The sequence below is a fragment of the Lathamus discolor genome, chromosome 5 (assembly GCF_037157495.1).
Source record: "Lathamus discolor isolate bLatDis1 chromosome 5, bLatDis1.hap1, whole genome shotgun sequence".
Taxonomy (NCBI): domain Eukaryota; kingdom Metazoa; phylum Chordata; class Aves; order Psittaciformes; family Psittacidae; genus Lathamus; species Lathamus discolor.
Window position 1 is genome coordinate 12,936,812 of NC_088888.1, and position 27,497 is coordinate 12,964,308.

The 27,497-nt window shown below is 44.6% G+C and overlaps 2 protein-coding genes across 6 annotated transcripts in view; one reads left to right on the forward strand and one right to left on the reverse strand.

The window, feature by feature from the left end:
- The window catches only part of AIDA (axin interactor, dorsalization associated), a 28,645-nt gene extending 20,169 nt beyond the window's left edge, over nucleotides 1-8,476 (forward strand). The window contains exons 7-11 of one of the 2 annotated variants that reach the window (XM_065679828.1): nucleotides 412-423; nucleotides 3,171-3,293; nucleotides 5,842-5,964; nucleotides 6,427-6,544; nucleotides 7,334-8,476. In XM_065679828.1, the coding sequence (XP_065535900.1) occupies nucleotides 412-423; nucleotides 3,171-3,293; nucleotides 5,842-5,964; nucleotides 6,427-6,544; nucleotides 7,334-7,430 (473 nt within the window). In that variant the 3' untranslated portion in view covers nucleotides 7,431-8,476. The remainder of the gene's footprint in view (nucleotides 1-411; nucleotides 424-3,170; nucleotides 3,294-5,841; nucleotides 5,965-6,426; nucleotides 6,545-7,333) is intronic. The other variant, XM_065679829.1, reaches the window with a different exon arrangement.
- Nucleotides 8,477-10,765: 2,289 nt separating this feature from the next.
- The window catches only part of MIA3 (MIA SH3 domain ER export factor 3), a 30,353-nt gene continuing 13,621 nt past the window's right edge, over nucleotides 10,766-27,497 (reverse strand). For 3 of the 4 annotated variants that reach the window (XM_065679809.1, XM_065679808.1, XM_065679811.1), the window contains exons 5-29: nucleotides 26,376-26,660; nucleotides 24,797-24,909; nucleotides 23,584-23,715; nucleotides 22,394-22,415; nucleotides 20,191-20,279; nucleotides 19,963-20,040; nucleotides 19,759-19,869; nucleotides 18,820-18,891; nucleotides 18,510-18,614; nucleotides 17,650-17,772; nucleotides 17,417-17,540; nucleotides 16,869-16,924; nucleotides 16,158-16,248; nucleotides 15,886-16,024; nucleotides 14,250-14,351; nucleotides 14,088-14,148; nucleotides 13,929-13,964; nucleotides 13,770-13,837; nucleotides 13,406-13,503; nucleotides 13,159-13,290; nucleotides 12,983-13,051; nucleotides 12,785-12,861; nucleotides 12,575-12,646; nucleotides 11,811-11,967; nucleotides 10,766-11,459 (exon numbers count right to left, since the gene is read on the reverse strand). In XM_065679809.1, coding sequence (XP_065535881.1) covers nucleotides 11,152-11,459; nucleotides 11,811-11,967; nucleotides 12,575-12,646; nucleotides 12,785-12,861; nucleotides 12,983-13,051; nucleotides 13,159-13,290; nucleotides 13,406-13,503; nucleotides 13,770-13,837; nucleotides 13,929-13,964; nucleotides 14,088-14,148; nucleotides 14,250-14,351; nucleotides 15,886-16,024; nucleotides 16,158-16,248; nucleotides 16,869-16,924; nucleotides 17,417-17,540; nucleotides 17,650-17,772; nucleotides 18,510-18,614; nucleotides 18,820-18,891; nucleotides 19,759-19,869; nucleotides 19,963-20,040; nucleotides 20,191-20,279; nucleotides 22,394-22,415; nucleotides 23,584-23,715; nucleotides 24,797-24,909; nucleotides 26,376-26,660 — 2,720 coding nt within the window. In that variant the 3' untranslated portion in view covers nucleotides 10,766-11,151. The remainder of the gene's footprint in view (nucleotides 11,460-11,810; nucleotides 11,968-12,574; nucleotides 12,647-12,784; nucleotides 12,862-12,982; nucleotides 13,052-13,158; nucleotides 13,291-13,405; nucleotides 13,504-13,769; nucleotides 13,838-13,928; nucleotides 13,965-14,087; nucleotides 14,149-14,249; nucleotides 14,352-15,885; nucleotides 16,025-16,157; nucleotides 16,249-16,868; nucleotides 16,925-17,416; nucleotides 17,541-17,649; nucleotides 17,773-18,509; nucleotides 18,615-18,819; nucleotides 18,892-19,758; nucleotides 19,870-19,962; nucleotides 20,041-20,190; nucleotides 20,280-22,393; nucleotides 22,416-23,583; nucleotides 23,716-24,796; nucleotides 24,910-26,375; nucleotides 26,661-27,497) is intronic. The other variant, XM_065679810.1, reaches the window with a different exon arrangement.

The window sequence follows — 27,497 nt, forward strand, 5'->3', positions numbered from 1 at the left end:
GTCAGCTACTTAATAGACTGCACATCTAACCTCTCTGTTGGTTTTTTGCATTAAGGTAGATTTCCCCATAGCTACAATAATTCAAACTGTAAGGACGTCTTGTACTACTTGAACGCAGATCTCATTTTCCCACTGAGTGTAAATGAATGTGGTATTTCTTACCTGGCTGTAGGTTGGTCTGTTGCTCTTTCTCTGGGTTATAAGGGTTAAACAAAAGCAGTTTGCAGCTCTCTAGGGTGAGCCTTATGAGTCAAGTGGACTTTCCATGTTGAATTGATAGAACCGTGTTCACTCTTTGCTTCTATATGCCTTTAATCCATAGTGCATAACTGTATTGTCTAACTGATCATGGTCTTGTCTTCTACATGCATGGCTTCATCGTTATCACATTGCACCATCCATCTAACCCAGGAGCCAATGAAGGTATGAAAACCTTTTAGTATATACAGTTATTTCTTTGACCATATTTATGTAGCTGTGATATTCTTCATTCAGCTCTTAGTTTCAACCCTCAAGATACAATCCTTAGTAACAATCCTAGTACATCTGTGGTGTTGGCATCTAGGTGTTGATTTGCGTTTGCTGTCTGTACCAGAAAGAGGGATGGTCATGTTCGTTGACCCACCTTTCATAGCCCTCTAGAAGTTCTACTCTGCTCATAAAGACAGTCTGACTTGCAGTGTAGCCAAAGGTAGGTGTAGCTAGATTTTCTTTAGTGGAACACACATTTTATGGGAAATCTTACTCAAAGAGTACTTCTGTAGTTAGACTTCTGAGCTGTGCAGACCTGAACTGACCAATGGCTTGTTGCCTCTAACAGCAAAGGTTTCCTGCCTTTCTCCTGGTTATATACTTCTTTATTCCAGTGCTGTGCTGGCAGTGGCTCCTCCTGTGAACCATTTCCATTTGTGAACCCAGCAGGAGACTTGTCACTTTTTCCCCTTTCTGTGAATCGGGCTTTGGGAAGGGAGAGACTGAACTCAGCCTGCGTTGGTGGCTGTTGGGTTGGCTCACCTTTGTGTATCTGAAATGCACTCGTAGGAGGTCACTCATTTCACTTGTAGATGCTCCCCTTCCCCTCTGGCAGTGATGCCCTGTGGTTCTGTCTGAGGTAGTTGGCAGTTTGCTGATGATGGCCTCAGCGTGAGCCTGCAGAAGGGGAGTGGGCCCGGCCCAGGCTGTGGTGGCAGCCTGGCGGTGCGATGCCCAGCCCTAGCACAGTTATAGGGAGTTACTGTCAGCCAGTGGCTCCTCTGTGGAGTGACTACAGAAGCTTCAGCAAAAGACCTGCTTGGGTGGCTGTGGCTCACATGAGGCAGGCTACAGTCCTTGGTCTGTTGCTGGCTTGGCTGCTCCTCCTGCTGAGGCAGAAAGGAAACTGTGTTCCCTGGAGCCCATCTGTCCTTCTGTTCCCTTACCAGCTGGAAGTGAGCTGGACTTTTCTGTTTGTTGCAACTCCGCAATTTCACACATTCTGGAAAGCATTTTTCAAGAACAGAATAACTTCCGCCACTGTTTTTATAACAGATGCCAGTCTGACGCATCTTTCAAATGATTTCTCTGTCAAGTATCCCATCACTTAGTCCTTTGAAGTGATGGATAGGAAAACTGAAGGGTACAGTTGTTCTTGGCTCTTGGGGGCATGCTGCTTTTAGGAGACAACAGAAAGATAGCAGAGCAGAGAGTTTTGTGCCTACAAGGACGGGTTTGCTTCTACCTTCATTTAGATTGAAATAAGAACTCTGTCTTTGAACATCTGGTCAAGAGAGAGAGTAGGGTTAACTGGAGCGTGAATGCTGCTTTGCAGAAGTGAGTGCTCTCTAATAAGTTTCCCTTCTAACATTTCTCATTCCATAGCCAGAAGTCTGTCCCATTAATTCAGAATGGTGGGTCGAATTCTGCCATGATATGTTGTGACGTGTATGCAGATACAGTACCTTGGAGGTTGTGAGCCTGCTAGCAGCCAGGACAGGGAACACAGACATGTACTGCATCATAGGTGTGAACTCAAGCCTTGCTGGTGATCCTGAAGGAGGGACTGGATGTAGGAAAGCTCACGAAATCTTGTTGAAGTTACGGCTCTACTTCCAAGTGCAGAATACATGGTCCCCTCTTGCAAAACTGATCTCTTGTACAGGACAGAAACTCCTTGCTGCTTCAGTTCCTCAAACAGATCAAGAGGGGAGAAAAAAGTATCAAGAAAAACCCATATTGGACTTGTCAAAGGAAACTCTTACTTTGATTTGCAAGCCTTGGAATAACGTTTATTTTGTAATTAGAAAACCAAAGCTTTAAATCAAACTCACTTTTGAGTCTGAGCATTTTCTGACTTGGTGCTTATTCATCTCATACTGGAGAGAGGCCTGAAGCTTGCCAGTTGTCGTTAAAAGCAGCATGAAGAAACCCACTCCATTGTTGATGACAATCTGATGGCTTTTAATGAACAGTTTGGCTTTCTTGCCAGCTCCATGCTCTTCCTCAGTGCTGTGTGGATGATTTATGCTGACCATGAAGCGTTGATACTAAATGTTCCTGATGCAGAGCTGAGAGCTACTTCCTTAAGGCAGAAGGGAACTCGGGAGGTGCAAATGCTCTTTATTCCTCATTTTTCCTTTAAGTAGAGGGCAGGAGAACTTGAGTAATTAAGAATTTCTCTTCCGGTTCCCTTCTGTCCAATGGGATTTGCAGCAATGCCATTTTCCTCCTTACTCTCCCAGGCTAAGCCAAGTCATGTTCAGTGGGGTGGGACTCCTGATTAAGTGTCTGAACTTCCTGCAGCTGTAGATTGAATCCAGCCTTCCCAATTTAATCCTTGAGACTACATGAAGTGAGTTCCATGAATGAGTTATTCTGCATGAGAGCAGGAAAGAACACTTGAAACAAAGCTACTCTCTGTTCTTATGCATTAAGTTGTTATGAATTCATTTGACTTGTGGCAGTTCTGTTTTGTTGGTTTTGGTGTGGGCTTCGAAACCTGTCAAAAGCTGTACAGACTTTTCCTGTAGTACTGTGTACTCTTGGGATATGAATCCTTGGGCTTTGAACCTCCTACAGAGCACAGCATCTTCCATGAGAGCTAGTGGGATAAGCAAAGCCTCTGCTGTAAGATGACACAAAGGGTTAACGGTTAATAATTAATAACACTATTACTACTACTTTGCTCTTTGCAGGTACTTTATTACCCAGATTGCCATCTGAACCCGGGATGACATTACTCACCATAAACATAGAGAAAATCGGTCTGAAAGATGCTGGGCAGTGCATTGATCCTTACATCACAGTCAGTGTGAAGGGTAATGATTTCTGTTTCTTGCTCCTCATTTCTACTTTGGAGGGAGTGTGTTTTCTAAAAGCTGTATGGATTTTTCAGCTCCTGGGAAGAATACTCCCTGGTCCTTGCATTTCCTGTTGTGGCCTTAAGGCTTCTGCTTTAATCAAAAGTGGAAACATTCTGTAGCTGAGACATCCTGGGAGGTGAATCCCTGCAGGAAAGACACTAAGCTGTGTGCTCTGGGGTGCATTCACTGTGCAGGGAGCTGAGCATCGGTGACTCTTCATCAGTGACAGAAGCACTGTACTCCTCTATTCCAGCTTCTTCAGCTGACTATTAAGCACAGATCTGTTTGGACTGCTTGTACTCCCCAGCCAAATACTGGGCTTTCTGGAACCACAGCCCATTGGCTCTAGGTTTGGTCTGGTATTGAACTGATTTTTAGTAAAACAAAAATCATCTTTACCAAGGCTTAAGGTTTAGAGGCATGGCTATGAAGCAAAGCTTGGAAGTGAGATAACATACAACATTTGTTTTAGCCTTCGCAGTGAAATATTTCAGCCAAAGCCTGGTGGGCTAAGAGCCTCCCCCTCTGAGAGCCTCCTCGACTGACAAGAGTGAGAAAGAACCTCTCTGTCAGTCCATGATAGACAACATAAGGATTTCTCACTCTTTCACATGACAGCTTTTGCTTGAGGCTGAGATTGTTGGGATTCAGGCTCTTTCTAGTGAGATCATCTGCCTCTTCTCTTAGCAGGAAGCCCCTGTAGTCAGAGCTGTTTTCCATAGCCTGCCCTGCTTGACTCCTGCTTATCTGTAGAGTCTTTTAAGGTACATGAGTTTTTTGCTTATCATATAGAAATCTGTAGCTGAGCCAACAGCCTCTTGCTATTTTCAGCTGCCATAGTGACCTTGTACGCGTCCTCTTTCAGTGTGCTACTGGATACCAAACGTCAGGATAAAATACTTGTTAAGATGTGTGATCAAGTGCTTCCTCCAGCAGACAAGCTCTTTGGCAGAAGCAAGGGTCACAGTATTGAATGTCACTTGAATCCCAGTGATGTTCTCAAGTGTTACCTACCCAAATACACAGATAGAAAGCTTTAATCCTGTTTCCTCTGATTCTCCCTGGACCTTTGAGGAGTTCACCTGGTTGGGATGGAAGCTGAAGCATGACCCTTGCTTCTCCCCCAGAAGATACAACTGCCTTCTTGTGTTTTCTGCCTTGGAAACATGCAGTATTTCTTTGTTTATGCTGTGTTGCCTAAGGTTTGCTGCATTGCTTTTAGGTTGTGTAACTATTCTTTGGGCTCCATTTCTCTTAGTCACTTGTGGATCTTGCTTTGCCTCTTGTATGCCAGAGAGCTGAGGGATGGGTGACTTCAGTGGTGAGGATGGCTACAAGGGCGTGGGTTTAATCAAATGTAATTCTTCCATGCTGCGTCTCTCTTGGCCAACAGGAAGGTACCAGCCCCCTGATAGGGCTTTAGCATTGGATCCTGGAACTCATCCGAACTTGTAACACAAGCATTCGTTGTTCCTTGCCACTGGAGTGTTTGTGTGTCTTAACTTATTACATGTTGTTAAAACTGGTGCTTGCCTTCAGGGCTAGCTCTCTCTGGAGCTAAGGCAGACTGTCTATTGCCAGGCTTACTTTCCCAACAAGTCTTTCTGTTAACTTGTGGTGCTCTATTTGCAACCCCCTATAAATGATGGCTGCCATTAAGACTGGTGACTTTTTATACATAATTTTTTGAGATTTTTGGTGAGGAAAAGTAACTCTGAAAAGTCTTATCGTCCCTATTAGGAGTCTGAGGGCACTTAATAGCTGTTTTCCTTCCTTCTATACCAGGTTTCTCCTCTGCAGGTCTGTTCCTCATGCCACATTGGTGGTCCCAGCCCACTCCTGAGACAAAGTGCATCAGTGGTGCTCCATGGCCCCAGCTTGTACCCCAAGCACACTGCATGTGCTCTGTACTGAGGAGTCTTGGCCTTGTCATTAGCAACTTTGCTCCACCTGGGGGAAAGGGATCACTAGTGAGAGAAGGAGTAAAGAGGACAAATGTAGTTGTGTAAACAGTGGAGGCTTCGTGAGAAACAATGTTATCTATCTGTGGTGGCTGTGCCCAAGCAATACAACCTGTGACCCCAGCACACCTCTGCCAGTGCAGAAACCAAGAGGAGTCCTGTATGTTGAGCCCAGGCAGCAGTGCTGGGGGTACACATCGTGTCTGAGCTGTGCCCGCAGACCCTGTGTGCAGGGCAGCCTTTGGTGCTTATCCTGTTCTGCTGGCTTTCCGGTGCAGGAAGAAATGTGCTCTTAAAAATGAAAAGAGGAATAATTCCCAGCTTTTATCTTAGACATTGTCAGAATTTTACTTGTTTTCATGTTGCAATCCAAAAGAAAACTCACTGAAGGAGCAGGATTGCCCCTTTCCTGAGCTTAGGAAGAAAATCCAGATTGGCATGAACTTTCTGTGGCAGCATTAGGAGCGATTTATAAATGTTTTAAAGCAGTAGCTTGAAGTTGAAGAAGCTTCTGCCATTCTCATGCTGTTTCTTTCCTGCAGATTTGAATGGGATAGACCTGACTCCTGTGCAAGACACTCCTGTGGCTGTGAGGAAGGAGGACATGTATGTCCATTTTAACGTGGACATCGAGATTCAGAAACACATTGAAAGACTAACAAAAGGTATGTGGCATCCGAGACCAGAAACAGGGGCCAGCAGCTTTGCAGGCATAGACAGACAGCAGCCTGCTCCTGATCTAATAATCCGGCTGTGCCGGAGCTGCTGCTGCAGGGCTCTAGATCCAGACAAGGATAAAAATAGACCTTTGCATCCTGTCTCTTGCAAGTTGGTCACTGTGATGACTTGCAGATGGGAGGAATGAAGAGAGATAAATGCAGCAGTCTGCTTTGCTCCAGATAATTGAGCTGCCTTATCACCCTCTTAGTCGTTGGAAATACTGTTACCTGGATCTGAGTCATTGAGTGAAGAGCAGAAGCTCTTGTGAGCCTTCTAAGAACATGGTACAGCTTTTCAGTAATAACATGAGTGCTGGAGATAATTCCCTCCAGTGTATGTAGAGCATCCTGGTGGCAAACTACTGGCCATAACTGGTAACTTCTCTGTTAAACCATTTTCCTCTCTAGGTGCAGCTATTTTCTTTGAATTCAAACACTACAAGCCTAAGAAAAGGTTTACCAGCACCAAGTGCTTTGCTTTCATGGAGATGGATGAAATTAAACCTGGGGCAATTGTTATAGAACTGTAAGTGACTTGTGATTATAGATGCCAATGACAGAGGAAACTACCTAGACTTCAGTTACAATGTGTGGCGTGTTGCATTTTTGGAGTCGTTAGACGAACTTCCATAAGGAATATTCTGCTTTTAATAAAGAAGGGAAGATAGAATGTTTTTAGGCAAATAAAATGGCTGGAGGCCCTTCTCAACCTAGACTTTTTCCAAATAAAATGCTGGCGTTTGTAACTACATTTTCGATGAAGTTAACAAATTCTGTATGGCACACTTTCATTTTGACCTTAGCTTGAGCATCAGATCAGCTGTAGTTGAAATCGACTCACAGAGCCTTTTGGTACAGAACTGCTGTAGAGGAAATCTGATTTGAGACTTGGGACACTGCTTTGTAGCTGAATGTTATGAACATTTCAAAGCACCGTTGGGGTGGTTGTTACACAAACCAATAGAGGAGGCAGTTACGTGGCTGTGATGTGCATCCTGCCCTTGCTGTGTGGCTGAAGGACTGAGTGAGAGATGGAGGCGAGTTTGCTTTTGGGAAGAGGGTGAAGCTTGCAGTTCTGGGTGCTCAGGCTGTGCTAGCAGGAGGGCTTCATTTGAAAACAGAAATCTTTGGTTTGTTAAAATAAGAACCTGGAGAAAACAGGGGTTTTGAGTGTCTTCCTGTAAAGCTGCTCACTGTTGTAGCTGCCAGTGACTCTTGTCAGATGTATTTACAAGATTAAGGTAGTAAGATCTGTACAGGAGGTGCTTTTCGTCTCCCCTCGCAGTCAGATTAACTCACTTTCTTGTGGTTACAGGTACAAAAAACCCACTGACTTTAAAAGGAAGAAACTGCAACTGTTGACCAAGAAACCACTTTACCTTCACCTCCATCAAACACTGCACAAGGAATGACCCGCCCTAGTTGTGACACTTCTGTGAACTGCACCACCGGTCGCGGTAGCTATGTGTAGTAGCCTTCGCAGGGCAGGAGAACGACTAATCATGCCAGTAGGTCAGAAGGGACCATCACACACTGCACAGTACTACTTCAGGGTCAGGGGCAAGCCACCATTCCAGTGCAAGATTAGTTTCTCAGTATCTTCCAGATCCAGGTTTTTCTGAGAGCCCTGAAATATTTGACTGCTTTTCCTAGTTTTTGCTGTTCATCACTTTTTATCTTAACCGTTATCCTTTTGCCTCAAACTCCGCCTAAGGATGGAGACTGCCCCTTTGCCAAACCTGTAGCAATAAAGATGTGGCAGGCCTACTAACTGTTTACACTTGCTGTGCTATTGTAGTTCCTCTCATCTGCATTTTGGAGTCCTCTGTAGCAGGCTGGGTGGGAGAAGACCAAGAGAAAGGTGAGGTGGGGTGGGAAAAGGAGCTTGAGGTGCTGCATGTGGTTAAAGATGAGAGAGAGGAGGATGCTGGTCCAAGTGGGGTGGCCACAGAGGAGCTCCACAGGCAGTGGTTCTGCTTTGGTCAGGCCAGGAGGACAACTGCAGATGGGAACAAACAACTGCAATGGAACAGCCTTGCCTGATCCACTCGTGCTGAGCTCTGGATGCCTGTTACAGTCCTTTAATTCACTGTTACTCCCTCATAGAGCTGATTCTTCTGTATCTTGTCACAGATTTTCAAAGGTGGTGGGGGATGGAGAGAGGCGGTCAGCAGTTCAGTGCCAGCAGCAGAGCTTTTGGTACAGCAGGTCTGGCTGGCAGGGGGTCCCACCTTTGACATGGAACTGCTGTTCTTAGGGAAACTGTATGCAGTTTTCTGCCTATTTTGTGCAAGTCTGGAAACTTAACTCTAAAAAGTACCTTTCTATGGAAGTAGACAGGATTATCATTTATTTTCTATATTTTGGATTTGGTGTGTAATAAGCTGCAGGACATTGGCTTATTATGACACACTTGCATTCAGTTTTTGACCTAATAAAGGGACAGAAGTAGAACCCAGTCAAATCTTTCCTATATTTGTCTGATATTTAATACAATAAGGTTTGAAATACTTCTTGCATATCTAACTAGTGCCTAAATGCTGTGCTAACTAAAGACTCAGCCCCAAGAATAGTGTCCAGTGTTGGGTTTATTTTCAAGTTTGGATGCAGCTGCGTCACCAGTTCCTCATTTCTGTCCTCTAATCCCGAAATGTTACATGATGCTTTAATGGAAGGGATGTTACTTTTCCTTGTGGTATTTGTCTGGCTGCAGGCAAGTGTTCAGCACTTTTGCCTTTACCCTATTGATTAGGACAAAAAGCTGTTTTTGAATGTCCTAATCTTGCCTTCCCCCTGTTCTGGCATAACTAGGGCTGATGTTAGTTAGGTGTGATGACACAAGTCAGCAACACTTCCTCAATTCCACTACTGGCTGGAAGGGGGCAAAAAGTGCAATTGAATTTTCCTGTTTATGGGTCTTTTACAATACCCCAGTGGTGTTACATGAGATACATTGAGTATCAAGCCCTGAAATGCTTTAGCTCCGAGTTATGGAAGTACCTCTGAATGCAGTGTTCTGGAGACCGGGCAAAAGGAGGATACCTACATTCCTAAAAAAGTAAAATCATCCTTTGATCCCTGCAAAAAGATGGAGAGGAGCATTGGGCTGTGGTGGCAAATAAATCCCAGCTTGATCAGCAGCTGTGTGACCTGAAGTGTTCCCTGGTTTTGGGTCTGTCTGACCTTCAAAGAAGCTGCAGCACGCAGTGTCCCTGCAGAGTGTTCAGGCCATCCTCTCAATCGGGGATGATGCTGGGGCTCCATCCGGCTCTGCTGTCCTCCATGGCTGCTGGTGCTGCTCATGGCCGGCTGGTCCTGTGTCCCCAGGACCCACAGCACCTGGGGTAGGCAAGGGAGGAGACACCGAACATCACCCAGCTTGGTCCTGGGCAAGGAGCAATCCTGGCCTCAGAGAAGCCACCTCTTCAACACGGATGTTGATCGTGTGTGTTGACAGCCACCACAGAAACAGAACACGTGCGCTTGACTTGCAAACCCCTTGTTCCAGCAGCTCACCTCTTCCCAGCTTGTAGATGTATGTATTAACTCCTGTTATAGCAAATGGCAACTCTGAAGTATTTTTGTTAAATACACAAGTAGAGCTTTGTATTTAACGAATTGTGAACCGATGGCTGTAGAGTATGAAATACCATTTTTAAAGGTGCTTCTATCTTTAGCGCTTTCTTCCATTACCTCTCTTTTACAGACAGGACTACTTCCTGCTCCCCCCACCGCCTCCTGCATTGCTTTATGCTGCAGTGACCTTCTACCTTGTCTTTCACCTCAAATCTAAAGCTTAGTACTTGTGCTGTAAGGATGCAACAGTGAGATGGTGAGTTTAAAGGCTGCTTGTGCTCTGGCAGTAAAGCTGTGACGGCCTTTCAGTGGTGGTGTTTATTATTCCACGTTGTTTTCCCCTTTTTTTCCTTCCCTAAAGCTTACTTTAGTACAGAGCACTTCTGAAAAACCTCAGTGTTAGATAAGCCTTGTATCAGCTAACATTCAGGGACTTCAAATTTGAGCATCTACAAACACAGGGTGTGCTTTTAAAGCTATTCGCTGTATGCAAGCCCATTTAAAGCATTACAGCTGAATACAGCTCATACACAGTCACCCCACTTAAAAAAGGAAAGAAACCAGTTCTCCATAAGTAAAAAGGCTGTAAAAGTATGGACTTACTGCTAAGGAAGCCAAATTGAGCTTAAATACTGAGTAAAAGGAAAACTTCTCTCTCAAACCATGCTTAATGCTGCAAGCCAGTCACAAAAGCCAAAAGCCACCGTGAAATTTCGTAGTCTCTAGAACCCTGGAGCATTCGGCTGCATTTCCAACCTAACTCCACAACATGGTAAAGATTTGCAGCTCTGCGCTGCCCTTCAGCTGAGGAGGGAGAGATCCCCCCATTGTCCTCATTCACCTGAAGCAAGACGAGTTCGGGGTGAGCGTAACACAAGTCATCATAGCCTCACAGAAGCGGCCGTTGGTCAGTCCTGATTCAAGTCTCTGGTTCCATTACTGAACTAACATCCTTCCTGGACAAAAACCGGCACTGAACCAAAGGCTTCAGGGTTTAGCAAAAGGAATTTTGCTTTTTATTATGACCTTCCTTTGCATACAGTGTCACCTGTGCTTCTGAGCTCAGACCACGCATCCTTTTTTCCCCTCTTAAAAAGCCCCGACAGACCTCGCAGTCCTGATGTAAACCCCTGGCCTACCCCAACTGCAGCTCAATGATGTGGTGGAGCAGGCAGGTAGGAGAGCATTTTACTTAAAAAATTATTTCCACAGGAAATGATTTGATTTACATTTTGTCACAGAATTAGTTCATTCACCAACTGGTTACAGAGGCTACATTTAATTCAAACTAGCCACACAGGTACTTCCTTTCTATTGCACGTTTAGAGGAGGTTCGAGTCCATCACAAAAAGGTTCTTGCAGGCCAAGAGGATGGATGAGTTTAAGGTGATCATAAATGCACATGTCTGTAGCAACTGGATAAAAATTAATCCTGCAAAAGCCAAAATATACTGAAATGAGACAAATGGCCTTGACCAGAGAGCCATTTCCTAAAATCCTGACTGCAGGAAGTGCGCTCCGAGTCCCATTCTGCTGAGCTGCTGCCCGGGCACTGCGTCAGGGGTTCTGCGCTGGAGGCTGTGCGTAGTCCTTTGGGGCTGCGGGGCAGTCCCTGGCCCCCGAGGGAGGCAAGTCTCTGCTGGGAGAAGGTGCATAGTCTCTGGAGCCAGGCGGGGGGAGCCGTGGGCCTGGAGGATAATCTCTGGGGCCAGGAGGACCTAGGGGTCGAAAAGGAGGGTGCCCACGTCCGTAGCCCCTGGGGTCTGGAGGCGGCGGGAGTGGGCCAGGAGGCAGATCTCTCATCCCTAAGGGTGGGCCAGGTAAGAAATCTCTCGCAGCTGGAGGTGGCAAGGGAGCACCACGAACTGGAAGGGAAGGAAAACACGGAGTTAAACGAAGGCTTTAACCTAAGCAGTGAAGCTCCAGACTCGCTCCTCATTTCTTCATTTTCCAGAGCAGCTCTGGAATGGGTCACTCTCACATGCACACTTCACAGGCCATGAATTAGATTCTGGCGACTGTTGGCTGCTGGTTTCTACTTTAGACTCAACGAGGAATACCTTGGCACTAAGGAGCCTGGAGAAGCTCACTTGTCCCAGCTTACTGGGCAAGGCAGCAGACCCCATGAAGCATGGGGACGGCAGGTCTCAGCTCTGCAGAAGGCTCCCAAGGAGCACAGTGGGCTTGAGTTTCAGCACACAGCAACGTGACCGTACCTAAGGGCGGAGGGAGAGGGCGAGGCCCAAAGTGCCCACGGAGAGGAGCCGGCGGCGGTCCGTAGCGCACAGGCGGTGGAGGTGGAGGTCCCATCACTGGGGAGGTCATAATAGGTGTCGCAGGGAAAGAAGGTGGGCCTTTGGTACTGGCATTAGCCTGTGTGAGATGAGGTTATACCTGAGTGTGTTACTGCACCAGGGAAGCATGGACAGTGCTGCACACCAAAATACTCGCCCAAAGGCCAAGAGGTGGAAGAGAGACAAAGAAGAAAAACACACACCCAAAACACATTAAACAGGGCAAGCTGCTGCACCACCATTGTCCCTTCACCAGGAGCACTGCTTGCACTGCCTAGGAGTGCCTGATGTACTGTCTGAGATGTCAGGTTTTCTTTAGCTAAAGTTGTCCTAAAGAAAAATTTGATCCCTTTTGAAGTGTCCTCAGCAGACACCCCTTTGGAAAAGGGCCTGGCACCTGGAATTACATAAGGAATTGTGCTGCAATACCGCAGCTAAGTCAGCTTCTTAGGATTATTGGTGTAGTCACTCCCAAGTGTTTGCCTGCAGTCCGTAACAAGAAAGATTTCATTTCCACAATTCCATAAAAACCAGACAGCAACTGAGCATCAGTAAAGAAAACTTTTGAGACAGAAGGGTAAGCCCTGGGTTAGTTTTGTAGAGTTATTTAGCAGCTCAGAACACCAAGCCTGTTATTCCTCTCCATCAAAGCAGAGTAACGCCATGTGCAGCCTCTGAATACTCACTGTAGCTGGTTCAAGAGATGAAGGTGAATCAGCAGCTGCCCAAGGGGCTTCAGACTCTTTGGGAGAGGGTTGCTTTTGGGGTTTTTTGGACAGCAAATAAGGATAGTGACAGGATATGGACAAGACAGAAGATGATACAGTTAAAGAAGCAGCAGGAAGTACAGCAAGTCGTGTCTTAGAAACATGAAGGTCAGGGTGTTTTCAGCTTACCAATCCATCCATTGCTGAGGAAGGGGAGGAGGTTCTTGGCCCACTACTGATGAGGGACGCTACAGCAGGCCCAAGGTCTGCAAAGAGAGACACAAATGCATGTCCTGCCACACTTGGGGTAAGGAACTTGTAATTTACATTTATACAGTCAAAGACTAGTGAGTAAGTTGAGTTGGTTGCAAGTCCCATGTAACTCACCCGGAACAGACATCCTTCCAGCTAACTCTGGTGGCCTTCGTGGAGCAGGGGGACCATCTACCACTGTACCTTAAGGGAAACAAGAACCTAATCAATATATGCCTGAGCTATTTCTGCTTTTCCTGGGTCTGTAGCACAAAAGACAGCTATCACAGCAGGGAAGCCTCACTGCTTACCAAATTCACCTCTTGAGCCTTCCCTGCGAGGAGCAGAAAGGGGCCGGGCAGGAACTTCGATCATCTGTGTGGGTGACGGATTTCCTCCACTCACAGGTGATGGGCCAAAAGAGCCATCTCTGCTTAAGGGCCCTATGCCAAAGAATTACAACCACTTGATTTCCTTTTCTACACTATATCATAGCCCTATTTTTCTAGGATATTCTGGCTCAAAGACCACAGTTTTGGGAGAACAAGCAGGATTTACCTCGCCGTGGTGGGACCTGACGGTCGGGTCTGCCTGGAGTTGGCTTTACAATTAATGGTCTTTGAAGCATGACGATTTTTTGGTTTACCTCTATTAATCTAATTAAAAAATAAAAATAGAGCTTTTCTTATTCACATAGTACGAGTTATATTTGTTATCATGTAACAAGGCAAACTGCCCTGTATAATGTTACAGCGTTCACCAAGAAATCTTACTTTAACCCTCATAGTTTAAAAGTAGTAACTCAAGGATGCGTAACACACTCTGAGCAAGCAGGCTGCCTGAGCACCTCACACTGTTCGAGCTCCTTCTCTCCCAAGCAACACGTTCCATGAGCAGTAACAACGGTCTGTACTGTACTTACTTTTGCCTCAGGTTGGCAGCTTCTCTCTTTTCTTCAGCCAGAGCTCTCTCGGCAGAGCGGGCAATAAGCTGTTAGGAAAAGTTTTGCCAACTGCATTAACTGCACCAACCTGGAGTCAAATATAAGCGGTCTGGGTTGGAAAAGGAAGAATGTTCTTACCCAATTGTCATGTGCCTTCTTCTCGTGGGCAGCAATCTGAGAAGATAAGAAGCGGTTTGGTTTACTTTGTGCAACTCCCAGTACTTCCAGTAACTCACTACAGAGCACTGGAACAATGCAGTAAAAGGTGACACAATAACCAGCAAGCAAGAAGTTTACCTGGTTTTTGTAAGATCTCTCTGTTTTTTGCAATTCTTCTTCCATATCTTGGATCCTTTGCCTGTACAAAGGGGAAAAAGAGAGGAAGGAGAAAGCTTTAAATGAATTTTCTTCAACAGCTGAAGTAAAGGAAAACAAGGAGCCTTTAGAAACTGAAGTTACTTGTAAACTTTCACTTCCTCGATGGCCAGCACTGCTTTTTCATCAGCAGCAGACAGCTTCTGCTCCTTCTCCTGACGCTCATACTCTTCCTGAGTTAGTTTTCTGCATGGAAAAACAAAACAAAGCGCCATCTATTCCACCATCCTACATCTACTACATCTCAAAACCAAAGTATTCCCCTGCTAACAACAGTGATAAGCAGAATGTATAAAAATGAGTGAGACTACAAAGAGAATAAAAAGAGGTTTGGGGCTTTTTAAGAGACAGAAATACTGTCTTCTGAAACCAACAGACAAACCCATTATGTGTAACACCCAAAAATTAAGGAGGCAGAGTTGACTGGAAAGTTCTGTCAGCAACTAAGTTTTGCCAGAATCTAACAATTGCAAGACAGTTCATCTCTTTTCATCCTGTAGTTTACTTCCCAGTTCTACAGGTGGTAATCCAGCTTTACAAAGGTACAAATACGAAAATACACAGAACTAACATCCAACCAAGGGAGACAAAGAAACGAATGTGTAGTAAAAAGAGAGAAATTTAGGACCCAGGTGATACACACATTCAGTAGTCATCACCCATGTGGAAACAAGCTTATTTCCAAGTTCACTCGGTGGCAATGTATTACACGACACATTTCCACAGTCTTTTTGTAACTCCTCAGTTCACTACCTTTGTAATTTTTCGTATGTTTCTTAAAGTGTTGATGAGGTTCTTATGTGATCCTAACTTACAAGAGCTATCCCACATAACTGAAACTGTTAACCTAGTAGGAAGTTACCTATTGCTAATAACCATTCCTTGTCTACATGAACATACATAGAATCATTCTAGCCAAGAAGCAGTAACAGGCAGTGTAACTTCCTAAGAGTTTTGGAAGTTATAAAAACTCTTCAGAGAGGTCAAGAGGAAGTTTTCCTTGAAAGATGGGCTACTCTTTGCAGCTCCACTATGTGTTTACTACATCTGGATCCTGAAGTTATTAGGTCAGGAAGTTTCACTACTTAGCTTGTTCCAACCCCTGTGCTTCTGCCAACCTACAGACCTGAACCCTAGAACCTTCAGTTGCTTCTCCACCACAGTTTCAGCCTTCCTACGGAATTCAGCTGAAAATGTCCCCGAATCTTTGCTCAGTATTTCCCCCCAAAATTCAGACAGTATTACAGATATTTCAGTAAGTAAATAAATAAGGAATGAACACAGATACACCACTAGTTCTTCACTGCTAGCAATTCATTCATCTCGGCTGCACCACAAACTAAGCCTTCATTAATCCCTTTAAGAATGCACAAAGCTCCTACAGCTAAAATACTAAGGCTTCTGCTGGATGAGAATTAGACTGCACTGAACTGAGGTCAGAGTAACTGAAACAAATCTCAATGGCCACTATATTCTTCTGGACAAAGCACAGAATTTGCAGACCAAGCCACACGTCCCCCCTTCTGCAGAACAGTAGAAGGCAATACTGTGTGGAACACTGGAAAACAAAGGATTACTAGCTTCAACCATGCTGAAACAGTAGCCAGCGCCTTTCATTCCAAATACAGCTTCAAGTAATTTGACCATTCTGAGCAAAGAACATTTGGATAGTGCCCATGATATAATACGCTCTGCTGTGGAACAGTACTCGGAGGCTTACTTCTGGAGTGCCATCTCCTTCTGCTGGTAAAGCTCCCCAAGAATCTCCACTTTCTGCTGTAGTGTTTTGCATTCATTTTCTAGCCGAGCTTTGGCCGACTGGAGCGAACAGGAGTCATGTTCTAATTTTTTTATTTGCTCTGTTGGAGAAGCAAAGTTAAGTGAAGAAGGTGAAAGAAGTTGCTACGAGAACCAATATGCCCCATAAATGCTCCGTTTCTTTTTAAACCACAAACAATGTTTCATCTTAAACAATTTTTTTGCTAAGCCTACCTTCCAGCTCATGTCTTGCTGTTACTTCATCACTCAGTTTGGATTGCAGAAGATTTCTGTCTTCTTCAACTATGGATAACATAGTTTTTACCTGAAAAGAGGAGCAGAAAGTTACCATCTTAGGCATAGCAGCAACGTGGCTGCATTTATTAGATAATACTCTGCTCTCGTGAGACCACATTTGGAGCACTGTGTGCAGCTCTTGTGTCCTCAACGTAAGAAGGACACGGAGCAGCTGGAGCAAATCCAGAGGAGGCCACGAGGATGATCAGGGGCTGGAGCACCTCCCATACGAAGACAGGCTGAGAACATTGTGGCTGTTCAGCCTGGAGAAGAGAAGCTATGTGAAGACCTCATAGCAGCCTTCCAGTATCTGAAGGGGGCCTACAAGGATGCTGGAAAGGGACTCTTCATCAGGGACTGTAGTGATAGGATGAAGGGGTGATGAGTTTAAACTTAAACACAGGATGTTCAGTTTAGATATAAGGAAGAAGTTCTTCTCCACGAGGGTGCTAAGGCACTGGAACAGGCTGCCCAAGTGGTGAATGCTCCATCCCTCACAGTGTTCAAGGCCAGGTTGGACAGAACCTTGAGTGACATGGTCTAGTGTGAGCTGTCCCTGCCCATGGCAGGGGTTGGAACTGGATGATCTTAAGATCCTTTCCAACACAAACCATTCTATGATTCTATGAGGTATCTTGTGCAGCATACCCTGGATACATCCATCATCTGCTTAATCTGAGTCTTCATCTTCTCACTCTCGTTATCTAGAAGATAAAAATATATTTGTGTTCCCTGTTTTTTATCCCCAACTCCCTGGACTCTGCAGCTGTTAAAAATAACAATCCCCACACTTTAATCTGGGTTAGGTCTCCTTACTTGGTAAAAAAAACAAACCAAACCAAAAACCACAGGGAACAACGCACAATTGCAATTGCACAACCGGCACAATAGAACTATTAGATTTACTCCAGAAAGCATTCAGAAGATTCCTTCTTGTCACTACTTCTAGCCACTACACTAATGCTAATTTGGGTGCACTACTTTCTACTGGACACAGTATCTAAAAATCAAAACATGGGAATTTGGAGCCCGCATATATATAAATTTTGTGTTTGACGATTGAAGCCGGCAGTCTCTTAACCCAAAGGCAGCTATAAATATGGATTCCCCTTCTTCACTGTATGAAATGACATGAGCATATCACTGCATACGCTTTAGCCACTGGGCATATCAGCCAGGAGGTAGAGTGACTGTACCTGGCAACTCCCCATTGGCCAGGTCCTCTCCTGTGCTCCATTCATGCCCTTCGTCATCCTTCTTGGCTTCAGATGCCGAACCCGTGTCGAGCTGCTTCAGCTGCATAATGCAGTTAGTTAAAACCTAGTAATGAAAACAAGGTTTCACTGAAGAAGAATCACTCTGTGTTTTGTAATTTCAAAGTAATTTCTGATGTGTAGTATTTAAAGCAAGCATGTTATAGAGAACCTACTTCAATTTCATTTTCCTTGTAGGCAAGTGCTTCTTCTATGTCCTTCTGAGATTTCTGATACAGTTTGATCTGCTCACTGAGCTCAGTATGCCTCTCACTCCAACCTTCAGCTTCTTTTAGCAGCTGTATGAAGCACCAAGGCAAGATGATTACTTGTTCTGTTTTTAGCACAGGGTGTATATCAGTTCTACTGACAACCAACCACCACAGGTGACAGAAAAAGAGTAAACTTCACAGTTTCCACACTCATCACTAGCCCATTGGTAGAACTGAATGCTCAAAATCTTTCTGCAGTTTATATTATTGGGTGATTTTAAAAATTTCATGTTTTCTCAGCTAATATCCTAACATCAGAACCAAAGGGCTCACACATTTCAAAATACGAAGAATTAGTTGCAGTCCAGAGGTAATTAAACTACATTCTCTAAAAAGCCATCTACTTCTCATACAGAGAAACAAACAGATATTTACAATTATATGTAAAAGAACTGTGATGACATTTCAGGACTAAAGGCCTCCCCTGTTTAGCTTAGCTTCAGAACTGCTTTTTGGCAATCCTTTACCACAACTTCCTTCAGTCCTGATCCTAAGTAGCTATCTCCTGACCACAGAATGTCTGTGAAGTTGCTGACAAAAACCGAATTGCTGGAACTGGCAATGCCTTCATGCTAAAGACGTGTGACTCGCCTGTACAAAAAGCTGTGCAGGCAGACACAAGGGGCTTAAGGTTTATCTCGATAATATGAAATATGGAATTAAGAAGAGGGACACACTGAAGCTATACTCAAGAAAAGTAGGAATAAAGCCAAAATACTTCATTCAAAAGATGAACGAAGTTGCCTGGCTTGGGCATAACTTACTTGCTCCTTGCTCTTTTTCAGCCTGGCATTCTCTTCCTGCACATGGTGAAGCTCAGATTTCACCTTTTCTTCACTTAGTTTAGCTTCATTAAGGGCTATCTGCACCTACATATGAAACAAAAAGGAACAAAAAGACAAAGTCGAACTGCAATGGAACAAGAGCTATGTGTTACCTGATAAAATACAAAACAGGTATACATTCACAAACAACCTGGAATCTGCCAATCTAGTGATTTCTGTTACATCCTAGATATGAATTTTCCTGGTACAAGTACTTGTGACTGCTGAGAGGGTGTAGATAATGCCTTACCTCTGAAAGCTCTGCAGAATGTACACTGATAGCCTCTTGTAGTTTCTCCAAGGACTTCTGAGTTTCTGAGATCTGTATAAGAAAATGACTTTGTATTAGTCAGATACACGCCTTAGCCTGAGTGATTTGGAAACATAAATGGAAAGTCAAAACACCACCAAATTCCCATTTAAAGCAGCTGTTAGACAAGCAGCAACATACTGCTGCCTTATCAGCAAGGTAAGGAACAGCACATTAGAACCAACTTCCCCCTGTGCATCTGCCTGTTCATGGCTGGGAAAGCTCCCTGTACACCTGCACAGTCTAGAACGAAAGTAACACGTGGTCCTGTCATTAGCAACAACCTTTGATCAAAACAAGACCAAAGAACCTATTGAAGCTTATCATTAATGGCAGAAAATTAGGCTTTAAAAAGAGGAGAAAAAAAGCCCCATATATATCCTCGGCCAACAAGAATGAAGGACAGCTTAGAGACCTTCACACTTACAACAGATCTAGATGCTTCCTCTAAGTACAGCAAAACATCTAAACATCTCTTACCAACCTGAAACCTTCAGCTCCTTATTGTTAAGGAGCTTCCTGGCTCCTTAACTAGCCCACTAGCCCATTACTTGAATGTATCTGTGTGTGAAAGCAGGTAACCACACAAGTACATCAGATCTTACAAAACACAAAAGCCAGCTACCATCCCCCCCAAAAAAAAACCCCACAAAACCAAAAAATTAACAAAACCCAAACAAACAATACAACAACAACAACAAAAAGCAACTGATTCTCCCCCTTGGGCTTGGGATGAACCTGAAATTTCATTTCAGTTCTCCTTTCGAGGTGGTTCATCTTGTTTGCTCTACCTCTACCTGTTTACTCATGAGGTTGTGATCAGCTTTTAAGGGACATCAAGTTAAGGACAATACAAGACACAGGTGTGATTGATCCTACCTTGTTCTGTTTCTTCTCATTCTTTTTTCTCTCCGTTTCAAGCATTGTGTGCAGATTTTTTACTTTGTCATCTAACTGATGATTTGCTTCTTCCAGTTCTTTGACAGTATCCTAACAAAGAAAAAAAGGTAAAACTACCAACTAAAGCAAGTTATTTTACTGATGTTCTTGCTTTTGGCACACAGGCAGTTAATTGTTCCTTACCTTAAGCCCTGCAGTTTCATCGGAGAGAACATCTTTTTCTTCTTGGGCTACCTTCACAGATTCCTTTGCTTCCTTTATCTAAGCAGAGAAACAATCAAACAGAACTGAGGAGACCGTCAACATAATAGTAAGAACAGAAAAGAACAATGTACTAACTGTTGCATGGACTGTGTCATTAAACCAGTAACATAAAATTAGGGAGCAAGGGATGATAACCTAGAACAATACCTTTTGATCATATTCTGATATCTTTTGTAAGATTTCTGTTTTCTCTTGCAGGAGGTTTTTAATCTTTTCAGCAAGTTGCTTTTCAGTCACTAGGAAGAAAAAGAAAGCTTACAGTAACTGTACTTCATATCCTGGGTGAGGGGAAATAAAAGAAAATCAGAGCTATCATTACCACCACTTTAGGGAACATTTCCTAGTAAGAACTAAAACATAAACCAGGATAGTGTCATTTCCATGGCAGTCAGCCATTTCTGCAGCAGTCTGACCATCTGCAACTTTCAGTGCAAGTTACAATTGAAAACAGAACAGTAAAGCACTGAAGAGTGAAGCAAAGCTTACAGCTCTAGCATCCACTTCACAGAAGCTGGTCACAGAACACACACGGGAGCAGAATAAAGGGGCTGGCTATACACAGACGGGGTATGCCCAAAGGAAGAATTGCCAGCGAGGATGTCAGAGCAGTCTCAGACTGCTGCTGTGACAATCAGGGAGAGGCACCTTCCCTAACACCTTCCCTAACAACTGCCTCTTTTTGCTCAATTGAAACCACACGTTTGGTCAGCAAAGATAATGGGATGAAAGCTCTGGAAGACCTACTGGGAACAGAAAAAAGCCTCAGCTAGCAGATGGCATCATTAAGCCTCAAGGAAATGCACCACTTTCTAACAGACTTCAAAAGGGCTGTGACTGAGCAACAGTTCTTTAGGCATGCATTTGTTTCTCAGCCTAAACAAGTTGTCAACCAACCCTTAGGATCCAACAAAAATCATTAAACTTAAATTACTTTATTGTAAACTAATTTAAAGAACATTCAACCGTGCTTTTTCAAGTCTTAAAACACCCCCATATTTGAACACCCCAAGCCCCATTTGCTTCACAGCAAATCCTGCAGCACAAACGGGAAACACTGGTTGTTCCAACCACATCCCACAGGGTGCAATGGCAACTGCTGCTCCTCCTTCCCCTCCCACATAAGGGCTCCTGGGCCATAAGATCCCCAGCCCTTCCTGCTCTGCGGAGAAGAGCCAACAAATGCTGAGGTACCAGGCAGTGTGTTTAAGGGGGGCAGGGATCCCTGCATTAGCTTGGTCTCCCAGTTTCACTACTGTAGTGAAGAGAGGATAGTAGATTTTATCTTTGGGATTCCAAACATAATCTACCTTTTCAAAGCATTTTTGTCACAGTTAATGTTCCCCTGTTTTAGATAAAGACTTCAAAAATAACATCACCTTTATCATGCTTTAAGAATATCTGTTTGCCCTTAGATTTAGTAGTTTCTATACAGTATCATGCAAAAGAATACCTGGGGAGGTTGAGGAGGGGAAAGAAGATGAGACCCATGTTTCTCGCTTTTTTTGGGGCGTGCTGCTAAGTAATTTCTACATCACCGATACCAACTCTTTTTGCCCTCCAATGACAGTAATTCTTTTGCAGCATAGAAATCACCTTAAAGATCCAAGGTGGACTTCTTCCAGCTCACCAATTTTGCATTAATTGTATAGAAGGAAACTGCTGTATAATTACAATTAAACTAGAGAGGAATGACTGATAAATAGTATGATTTGTGAGGAAGAAAGAGGCAGAGTTCACGTGAAGACAATTCTTTCATATTTTCATTTTGTATTCAACTATGAATTTCAGCAAACACCCTATTTTAAAGTATACTGAATGGAGAAGAAGTAGAATTCAGTTTTAGTTACTTGAAGCTGGAGAAATGCTCTTGTAAGAAAGGATGTGCTAGCCACAGGTGTATCTCATATTTAGGTCTACATTTAGAAGGTCTCTTTGCAACTCCACAGCAGTCAGTTTCAGGCTCCCCTCAATCCAAAAAGGCAAGAGAAACAAGATAATGCTTTTTGTGAGAAGCAACAAGCAAAGTCAGATCCACTTCTAGTCAGAAGACCAAACCAAACTGCCCTACTACCATCATACCAGTACAGACTACATTTACACTGAACAAGGTGGAGCTTTTCCGTGCCCTTTAATTTGTAGGTGCAAGCTCCACTGTTTCTCCTAATAAAGGCATTATCAAAACCAAACCTGAAATCTTCAGATTCAGTACCTACTAGCCTAGCTTACAAAGTAACCTTAGACCGAGCATTCTTTGAAAGGGAGTGAAAATGAATACCTGGTCGTCTAAAACAAACTTCAAAACTTACATGCGTTTTAAGTATCAAGTACACTGAAAAGCAGAGAAACTTACCTTGATATATTCTACTTTTTACCTACAGAAAAGAAAAACAAAATTAGCCATAAAAAGTGGCAAGCTAAAAAAGTCACCGCTTATACACCGGTTAAAGCAGCATATGGAAAACATATCCCCCACTGCCAACAAGAGTGTTGAATAATGCTGCAAACAAGCTTAAGCTGTTTCCTAATAAAAGCTTCTAGGTTAATGCCCTGTCCTAGGGCCCTGGTAAACATCTGTAACCGTCACTACAAGGGTAGCAGTAACTGCCCACATCCAATTTGCAATAAAGAATATGAAGCCATTTTGCATAAACCAGACATGAACTTGCAAACACAAAACACACCTGCACCCCGGTTCATGACAGTTGCTTATCTTGAAATCAACACCCTTGAAGAGTTTCAGAAGCTTTCTTTTTATGTCACTTTATTAACGTTATTTTGCATTTGAAACTGACCTGGTATATGCAATGTTAAAACTAAGCAAGGAAAAAAACTACCAATATTGTTACAGATAATATTTATGTTTTTTTGATAAAGTATTCCACAGCCTTCCAGAGTTTATCGGCACTGAACTGGCCAGCTGTGGAATAAACTGCCCCGTTTGATTTCAATCCATCAGTTCCCAAGGAGATGCACTGCTACACTTGAGATCTGGTGATAGGAATTTCCTCACACAGAAAATTATCTGTGTAGAAAAGGAGAGGACAAATACAGAGTGAGGAAAAGAGTGGGAAAGGGGCTCTCCAGTGAGAAGTACGATCAGGTTTTAGGTTTCCAAATGCAGTGCCTGCAAGCTGGACAACATGAAGGGGAGAGGATTAACTGCTTGTTTTGGAGACAGGACATAGTCAGCAACAGGCTCAAGCACATGGAAGGCTTCTCATTTCAAAGATACGATGACCCTTAACTCATCCTCCTTTATTTACATCATACTGCCTAGTCTGCTTTTGAAACTGCCTCTTACTAAGCAATCGTCAATTAATAGCTTAGAGGAATTGCTTTTTAACTTGAAAGAAGATACAACTTACTTTAGCCACCAAGCCCAGCATTTAGTTCACATTAATGCTCTAAACAGTAGAAAGCTCTACAACATGAAAGACTACATATTGCTTCAACCCCGGTAATGCTGAAACAGTTGAACCATACAAAAGACCACTCAGCAAGTGAAATACCAGCAGGCTTGCAAGCATGAAGTATACTCACTGAAAGGCAGGTTCTCCAGAAAATTATAGCAAGCGTGGCAATTCCCACTAAGGCAGTGATGATAATAGGCTCCCATGGAAGTCCGTGGAAATCCGGCCCAGGACGAATTTCCTCAGGCAGGGTAGCAACCAGCTGAAAACCAACAGCATTGACAACTATGAAGATGTTTTTGCTAAACACTCAGGCAAAATAAGCATAAGCCAAAGGCTTTTATTCCCTTCATAAAACCAGAGAAGTACCTAGATCCTTCTGGCACTTTGTAATGTAAACTGAAACTGAAAAACCACAGAGCAGCTTGATGCCTGCACTTCAACTGTAAAGTCTGAGTATGTGGAAGACACCTGACAGTAACAACCTGCTGACAAGGAACAGCTACAGCAGAATAAGTCTATACACACATTCTGCGTTACACAGCACTAGCAGTTATTTGATCAGATTCCAAATAAAGCTGCGAGGACGGAAAAATATAGGGAGACAAACAGCTTTATATCAAGATGTTGCAACAACGGCTCAGATCTCTTCCCAGCTGCCACCCTGGTCACAGGGTCATATGTTATGTGCCTCGTCATACGGCTCCGAGGGCCAGAGAGCACGGAACGCCTGGAAAAGGTATGAGCACCTTGGCAGAGCCTACAGGACCGATACACTCGCAATACGAGCCCCGCAGGAAGCCGCCAGGGACCGAACGTGACGCTGAAACGATGGCACGCACCCTTCCCCGCGCAAAGCCCACCCTAGGGGCTTTGTCAGGGCCCCGGTCCCCGGAGCGCGGCGGAGGCCGGGCAGCCGTCCCTGCCCGTGTCTCTGCCGCAGACACCTCCGCTCCCGCGGGGCTGCCCCGCATCGCGGAGCCCCTTCCCCCGAGGGCGAGGGGCAGGCGTGCGGCACGGCGGAACCCCGCGGTGTGGCGGCGCAATTCCCGCCTCGGCCCGTCTCCCTCAGGGGGACAGGGGCCGGGGGGGGTGGTGGAGGGGGGGGGTGTCACTAGGGGCGCTTCCGCCGCTCGTCACGTCTGACCCGGCGGCCGTTAACGGTTCCCAACGGTTCCCCCCCCCCCCCGCCGCGCACCTGGTCCATGGCGGCGCGAGCCAGCCGCCGGTGTCACACGTCAGCCCGGAGTGACCCCACACATACACACACGCCCCGCCCCGCCCGCGCGTCATCGCCGCGCGCCGCGCGCATGCGCAGCCGCCGCCGCCTCCCCGGCACTCACCCGGCGCAGCAGCTCCCGGGCGGCAGGGCCGGCACCGAACGTGGCTCCCTCCTGTGAGGCGGCGGGCGCCTCCGACCCGCGTCCTAGCGGCAGCCCGGTGGCCTCCTCGGTGTCTGCGGGGACAGAGAGACGTGTGTCACCTCACAGCTCAGCGTGAGGCGCTGACAGGGAAACCCGCTTCTGGATGCCTCCCACCCCAGCGGTCGAGATTTCAAATTACCGTGCTCAAGGCCAGTGAAAAAACCAGGCAAAAATCCTTAGAAAGGGTGGTAGATGCTCCACAGGCTGATATAGGAACTACGGACACAAGTACACAGTGACTTTGCCAAGCCTGCCTCAGAGCGTGTACAGCTCCTTCAGCAGCAAGTCAGCAACAGAAAAGCAAACACGTTCTAATCAATAAACCTACATATTCTAGTAAGCTTACAACACTGTTAATACAGCACAAGCTTTAAGCTGTCTTTACTTCCGCCCTGATCTGCAGCCTGCCTCCTCTCCCTGCTACTGTTGCTGTGATTTCCAGCTAGCAGCTGAAAATAATCAGCGTGTTGTTACACTGTGGAACAGCAGTTCTACGAACATCCACCTTGGGTCTTCTCAGCACTCCTAGCAGCCCTGACAGGAATTCCTGACAAACAGCATTCAACAACCGTTTAGGAAGGAATGGAAGATGGCCTAAAATACAGCAGGATATGTGACTGCTTAACCATGTAAGTAATCTACCAGCCATTCAAAATCCATAGGTATCTCTGCATTCAACCTAGAGTTTCCTTCAGAAGCTGGTCAAAAGCACTTGGCTATGGGGATGGAACAGTACCTTAGTAGTGTACGAAAGCTAAGCAAAATGTGCCTCAAGTTCTTCTATATGCTCCGTTAAGATGGATGTATTAAGCATAATCAGAGATGAATGCAGGATAGCAAAGCTGGGCTTAGCACTGAGAATGGAGTCAAAGGTAGTTTCATGCCCAAAATAGAGCTGGGGGATACGATGGTACAAAGTTCCCTCCTTGGCATACTGATGAGTTGGCACACTTGTTTCAGGGGGAGAAGGTCTCAGCAAAACAGAGTCAAACATTTCTCCTACTTCCACAAAAAAAAAAAAAGCCAGAAATTACTGAACTGATAAACGGAAGCTACAGTCCATCTTCCCTAGAAATACTGCTTAGAGTCACAGGTTAAAATGAATGAGAGCACATGATTATATAGCCTAATAGACTGTCAGTCCAATGCAAGGAGGAGAAAACCTGAGCTAGTGATATGCTTCCAGAGATTTCTGCTCTTTGACCCCTACCATCCTGACAGTCCAGCAGCCGCAGCTCAGAGCTCTGACTGTGGCACTTACAGGAGAACTTTTCTGATTTCTGTAGTGCAAAAAGGTAGTAGAAATATTGCTCTGCTGAGATGAGTGGTAGCACTACAATACTGCCACTAGAGGACTGTCACGGGTTAGGGAAAACCAGTAGGATTACAGCAGCATACAATAAAAACATTAGTGAAAAACCTTAGTATTTGCCTAAAGGCCATTCCACCAGGCTCCTCCCTAAAAGCAGAACAAAATAGCCCAATTCCAAAAGGTTACCTGCAGTGATATCTTCCCTGGTAGCCTCTCCTGAATCATTTGACCCAAAGGAATTATCTTGCAGCAGTGATCTTCCTTCACTATCACTCCCTTCTTCAGCTTCTTCTCCTTCTGAGAAGTTGGCCTCTTCATGCTCAGGTAGAACATTAACAGCACTCTCCTCCTTCTCTTCAGTAAGCTGTTCTGGCCTCTTATCCTCAAGCTGCTGAAATTCCTGATTGTTCTCATCAATGGCATTTGGGTTTCTGATGGAAACTCCATCATATTTAGTCTCTTCTGCACCATCTGCGACAGACAGGGAGACATGAATTAAGGACCGAGCTAATGTGTGTTTCTTACCCAGAGCTGTCTCCAGTGAAATACTGCATTTGACAAGGCTTCCCTGGTACTTTTTAAACACTTCAGCTTGTGTATTGCTCCCAATGTACTCCCAGTCAACTTTTAGTAACATCTAATTAAATGTTTACATGGAATTTATGCAAGGTATCAACCTCTGACCTTGCTATGAGATACTGTAAGGTGAAATACTGTCATCATTCATGACTTTATCATAAATCATATATTTAACATCTACTACTGGAAAAGGAGCCTTGCTAAGAGTATCTCACCACCCTGCACATTAATTACAAAAACAAGCAAGTTTGCAGCAGACTCTACTACTGGTTCTCCATCGAAAGACTTGTTTGTTCAGTATTTGTACTTATGCATTCTTTTATGAATGGGGGCAAAAATACAATAGGGACATCTGAGATCTGAGGTGCATGGATTTAGTGCCTGAACTCTGCATTAATCACTGAATCTTTCATAATTAGTGCTAGCTAGTTTGGACAGGAAAAAACCCAACAAACTGCTCTACACCCTCCAGAAAAGTCAGCACATCAGTATATGTGAAACCCTATTTCTTGAGAGGAGGTACAGACACGATCTGAAAGTCTTCTTCTACCCACATCTATATACTTACCTTACACAGAACCTGGCCCATAATAACATACCTGCTAAGCTCAACACTTTCTCTCAGAATTTATCCCTGGGCACCCATCACAATGCCAAAAATACACATTAAAAATAAGCACATTCCCAGCAAGCTGCACAGGGCCTCTTTCAATTCTCCCTCACCCTCTT